The 5,859-nt window shown below is 34.1% G+C and overlaps 1 protein-coding gene across 3 annotated transcripts in view; it reads left to right on the top strand.

Moving 5' to 3' along the window:
• Window positions 1-5,859, top strand: part of LOC102676606 (ras-related protein Rab-37) — a 116,910-nt gene that overhangs the window by 9,343 nt on the left and 101,708 nt on the right. For 2 of the 3 annotated variants that reach the window (XM_006617452.2, XM_006617453.2), the window contains exon 2: window positions 603-717. The exons of the other annotated variant lie outside the window; for it this stretch is intronic. In XM_006617452.2, coding sequence (XP_006617515.1) covers window positions 655-717 — 63 coding nt within the window. In that variant the 5' untranslated portion in view covers window positions 603-654. The remainder of the gene's footprint in view (window positions 1-602; window positions 718-5,859) is intronic. 3 annotated transcript variants of the gene reach the window in all.

Here is a 5,859-nt window from a genome sequence, read left to right as displayed (position 1 = left end):
GAAAGTTCGTTAGCGCGAGAGAAAAAAAAAAAAAAAGAGGGAGAGGAAGAGGGACTGGCCGAGCAAACGTCTCGTTAAAAATCTCGCGTTCAGGAACACGAGTCGGCCGGAAACGCGCTTATACTTCGATATAATTTATTCGTGATTACGTGAAATGAAATATAATAGGTGAGAATGGATATAAGCGTGGATACATCCAATTAGAAGATAATTGCGGATTACTATTGCACATCGTTAAACGCGAATCGTGTAACAAATACACAATTGATAATAATTCCAAACTAATTTTCAATAATCTGTATTAGTATCAAGTTCTCCCACACCTCTTTAATAGAAGCTTTAATTAAACAAGATTGATCCTTTTTGCTCGAGATGGATGCTCGAGTTGAGAAATCTCGTTTCAAGAGTCAAAACAACCCTTCGCTCGCTTCCCCTATTCTCGAGGTCGACATATTGCCATCATTTTCCCTTACAAACGGTCAGATAATCGGTCGCGGATAATCGAGGGTGTGTCCGTTTCTTTTTTTACGAAATATTCCCCACGAGAAATCGAATTACGAGCTTACAGGCATGCTCACTTTGGATGCTTTCTCTGTTAACAGAGATCCGATGTGACGTCGCTGAATAGGGTGGTGGGCCGTGTAAAGGGGCAGAATGAGGGGTGGAAGTGGTGACGTCCCTGCCATGGTCACCGTCCCCGCCTCCGCGTCTCTCAATGTAAGTATAGCAATGCGATTGTAGGTTTCGAGGTGTCCAATGTGAAAGAAATTGTGCGTATGTTGGTGGACGAAGATTAAAAGTTTCGCCTTTTAAAGATATAGTCGGTGTTATCAATTTAGGAATTATGGATGGAAACTGTTTTTAATTGGAATGGTATTGATGTAATTTTAAAGTAATCGATATCCAATTGCAAATACGACGATAATAAATTGATTGTTTACGCAAGTGGAGTAAACAATCTGTCCATAATGCACGATAATTATTTCTTTCAATAGTTTATTTGTATTTGTTGTAAAAGCAACAATTCTCTGGATAGATTTTTATTATTATTAATTTATTTCGTGAAAGATTAATCTTTAGATTGTGTAAGAATAATTGGTAAAATATAAAAGAAAAGTATCTCAGTATATAGGATAGCATTATAATCTTTCTCGAAGAAAGGGAAAAACGGATGAATAATTATATCGAAGACGTGACGTATTGATAAAATATTAGAGAATTTTGTCCAATTTTACAACTTCTTTGGATAAGAGGAAAATCTTGGCAAAATTTTAAACGGTGAATATAAAGTATCACGATGTACAAGATTATCATAGAAATTGTACTTTGTCGATATCTGAAGCTTAAGTTAAAGGGTTAATTTTGTTTCATATTGTAAAAAATTCCTCTCTGAAATATCTATACCTAAATGGGACAAATCATTCACACTCCTTGTTTACAAATACCAAAATAGTCGTAAAAAATTCGAGACAGTAATAAAAATATAAATAAATTTAAGTTCGCAACAAGTAGAGAAATTTCTATTAAAATTTATAAAAGATGTTTTCAATATAAAACAAATGAGGAAAAATAAAATAAAAATTCGAAAAATAAATTCCAACATCCATCGGAAAATCGTCAGAAATAAAAATTCTAAAGAGAAATAAAAGAGATCCAGATTATATTTCTTCAACAAAAATTTTGCAAAAGGCATAAATTTTTCTTTTCTTTCCTTACTTTTCTCTCCAAGCGAACCCTCCACGTTCGACGATACCCCATCCACGTGTCTCGAATCCTTAGAAATTTTTTAAAGTGTCGCGGGTTCGTTTCCAAAGGGATGATTTCGCGAGCCAATTACCGCGGTCGAGTTTATCGTCGTGGACGTCGTTCATCGCGAGAACCGGTGTTGCAGGTATTCCGGCAGTCGCGTATAGGTCGCCATCGATCCTCTTTTCCCGGGATCGGGATCGACCATCGATCCTATCTTGGATATTCCTCGCGATAACGAGGGATTCATCCGAGGAACGATGCTCTCTTTCACCCTTTTCCTTTCCAACGATGACACTCAAGTATACTACCTTCTTTTTTCCTCTTCTTTGGATTCTTAGATCTCTTAAGAATCGGATTCGAATATTCTTCCAGAGAAAAGTTGAGATTTTGTTTATTGAGGTTTAATTGCGACGTGATTTTTTTTTTTTAAATTTGGTACAATTTAATTTTATTTAATTTAACTTTAGTAAATTTCTGGATTGGAATGTTGTTCTTTCAGAGAAGTAGAATGGAAATTTTGTTTATTGGAGTTGAGGTGACGTGATTTTGGAAATGGTGAATTTGGAGGGTAGAATTTAATTTTATTTAATTTAACTTTAGGTTTTGTAGATTTCTGGATTGGAATGTTGTTCTTCCAGAAAAGTCGAGTGGAAGTTTTGTTAATTGAAGTTTGAGAATCAATGAAGTGATTTTGGGAATAGTAGATTAATTTTTGTGATTTATTTTTTTTTGAACAGTAACGAATAATTGTTTAGAAAAATTTTTTTATTCGAATCGAGATGTAAATTGTAAAGTGAATTTGAGAAATTTTTAGATTCTTAATTTTCAAAGTAATGGCAATTACAGATTTTGAAATTCTCGAAAATAATACAAATAAATAAATTATTCAAAGATTTGAAATCGATGAACATCAATAAAGATTTTCATTCGTCGTTGAAAGAGACTTAAATGTCTGAATCTTGTACATCAAAATTTTCATTTTTCATAAACACTCCTAACTCATCTTTCCGAAAATAAATCACCAAAAATCATTCGCCAAAAATCGTTAAAAATTTAAATTTCAAAAAAATTAAAATAAAGAAAAATAAAAAAAAAAATTAAAGATTCAATTAAAACCTGTCAAAAATATCACAATCGATTTTAATCAATTCCCCCATCCCGACGGGGACAGGGTAGCGATCAATCGAGCTGAAAGCAGCAATAATTTAATCCGATCGCGCCACTTCCGCTCCTAAACGCCTCGCGCGTCACGATCTCGTTCCATTCTCCCTCGAGAATGCTAATTTCCAGGTTTACACGGCCTGCCTAATCGGCAGAGCTTCTATCGGGAGCAGCCTGATAAATTCATGGGGCACGAACGCTTTGAGCCGTGGCCTAGGGGTGGGACTACCCCTTGGTTCCGACACGGACCGATTCGGGGCGGTCTGCTGGCCGAAAAGAAATGGAGGGCGAACAGTTTACAGAGTGCTCGCCGACTTCTCATCTTCTTGCTTCTTGCGAAAAAGAAGAGGCAGATGTATCGCGAGAAAATAATTATTAAAACGTTAACTATTTCATATAACATATGGAATATTTTTTTTTTAAATAAAATGGCTTTGTGACTTTGGGAGAGAATCATTGATCGTTGGAGGATTAGATTTTAATTGGGAGAAGAAGAAGAAGAAGAATTTTTTTGATATTTATTTTTGAAAAGAAATTTAACTTTCACTCAGTGAATGAAAGTAATTAATTTTCGAAAAAGTCGTGATATATCTTTAAAGTAGATTATTGTTAAAATTTTAGTCTCGATTTAAAATATTTCAAATATATTATAATACTGATTTTTTTTTTCACATAGACTTTCCAAAGACTTCTTTTCTAAGTAAGAAACCGCGTCAATTTTATCTGAATTTACGGAAGTGAAAAGTTAATCACTCTCGAGATTCATGCTGTTGATCGTTAATCCACAATCACGTCGACATCCGTTCAAAAATAAAACTACAACGAAAGCACAAATCGATAAATCTCTTCCATATTGCATTTCGATTAAGAAATTATTATGCATCGTGTCGTGTACATCATCGAGCCAATTATCGCGGTAATTAAAACATTCCCGATGGAAATTTACGGAACCGTCACGAGGACGTTTTAATAAACGAAGTTTAAAAACTTGGAGATAAAGAGAGCAGATCGGATCGATCGATACACGTATCGATGCAAGCTTTCGTGCCGCATCGCGGAAATTAAATTTTCCGGAAGCTGGTCGACGTAAGGGTTGCCACATCGAATGAAGATCTTTGCTTCTAAAGTAAACTAACCTCTCGTGAAATCGTCTCTCTCCGCGCAATGGAGAGATCGAACTTGGTTGGCTTTTGTTTTCTCTTGTCTCTCTCTCTATTCTCTTCTCTTCGAGAAACGAAGGAGAAATCTAATTTTGCGAATGGAAGAGGAAAATTTTTGATATTTCCCGTAAGAAACGAATGATATCTTGCTTTTCAGGAGAAGCTTTTTAGATTTAGAAAGAGAGATCTTTTCGAAATATCTTTTTGCGTGGAGGAATAATACGATTTTTAAATAAATTTTTATATTAAATCTCTTTCACGCGGTGTTACATTGAAAATAAGAGATATCGAGTGAAATAATTCAAATTATTTTACCAACGTTTGATCGTTATCTAATATAAACGTGAAAGAAGCTTCGCTCTTTTCGTAAGAGTGAAGGTAGAAACAAGCGTAGAACAGTAGAAGCGCGTAACAATGGCGACTGGAAGGAACGATGATACGATAAAAATTAATCCATTCGAAACGCTGTAAATTATAATATCGATTACTACAGATGGTAATCACTTTTAGATTCTGTTATACAACGCTTAAATATATAATTAATTATGTACAGAAATTAATCGTTTAATAGCAATGAAAATAACGTGTAATGTGTAAATGTTCGATATAATGAGAAAGTGAAGAATAATTGCGATGTGTTGAAAATCGAATTAAAAGTAATAATAAACTTACGATAATTTGTAAAATAAGTATGATTATTATAAATTGATTATTAAACATGATTACTTATTTGTTTATTTTTAATATATAATAATCGTTACACTTTAAACGCTAATATTTATCGTTTTAATTGTGGAAGAAAAATTAATTCGCGTTGTGTATGATGATCGTTCGCATCGACACGTTTCCATAGCAGGGGACGAGAGTCATGCATGATTTATGGAAGTGTTCCGTTTACTACGGGGAGAGCCAAAGAAATCCGATGTAATCTCTCTTTCACGGGGAACGTATTTGAAAGTCTCGTATGAATCTTTCACAACCGATGCTCACTTTCTTTCAAAGTTTCTTCCTTTTACGAGAAGCTAGATTCGTAAATGTTGTTCCTTTCGATAATAATATATACATTTTATTGTCTTCATTCCTTATTCGTTTAATTAAAATTTATTCAGAATCAGTTTTCCTATCGATAGAAATCACGAGCTTCTATTCGACAACACTTTCTTGAGATACGAGATGAAATTGGAATTTGGATAAATTTTCATTAGAGAATTTCTTTCGCTTATTTTTTATAAACTTTATTTTCCACAATTTCTGATTGAGACGCTCAATCATTTACAACAAATTCTTTCATCAGAATACCTTTTTCACAAATATTAAATACACAAAAACACAACAAAAAAATATCCAGATACTAAATATCTACTCATCAATATTTTTTTTTATTAAAACCCAAAAAGCAATTACCTATTACATACCTTCTCACAAATACTAAGACACACATTAAAAAAAAACGCAATTCTTCATTATTAATAATAAAACATAAAAAATCAAATTTCAAATATTACATACCTATTAAAAACTGGACGCGCACAAAATAATCAATTCATTAATCTATGATCACAAGAAAACGCAAAAAGCTTACTCATTAATACCCATCACCATCCCCATCTTAATCGCCAATTTAAACGCTATGAAACGCTGAACACGGGTAGCCGGCACAGCTCTCGTCTCAATTTTCATCCGGAATCATCATCCACGCTTCATAATCAGCGATGGGTCGCTACGTGGCACGCTAATTGGCATCGCAAGGCCGTGGCGAGCAACCGATGGAGATGTCGACCGATCGAAG

This window comes from Apis dorsata, unplaced genomic scaffold, assembly GCF_000469605.1.
Source record: "Apis dorsata unplaced genomic scaffold, Apis dorsata 1.3 scaffold_309, whole genome shotgun sequence".
NCBI classification, from domain to species: Eukaryota; Metazoa; Arthropoda; class Insecta; order Hymenoptera; family Apidae; genus Apis; species Apis dorsata.
Note: the sequence above shows the minus strand (reverse complement) of the source record. Positions and strands in the feature narration are given on the sequence as shown.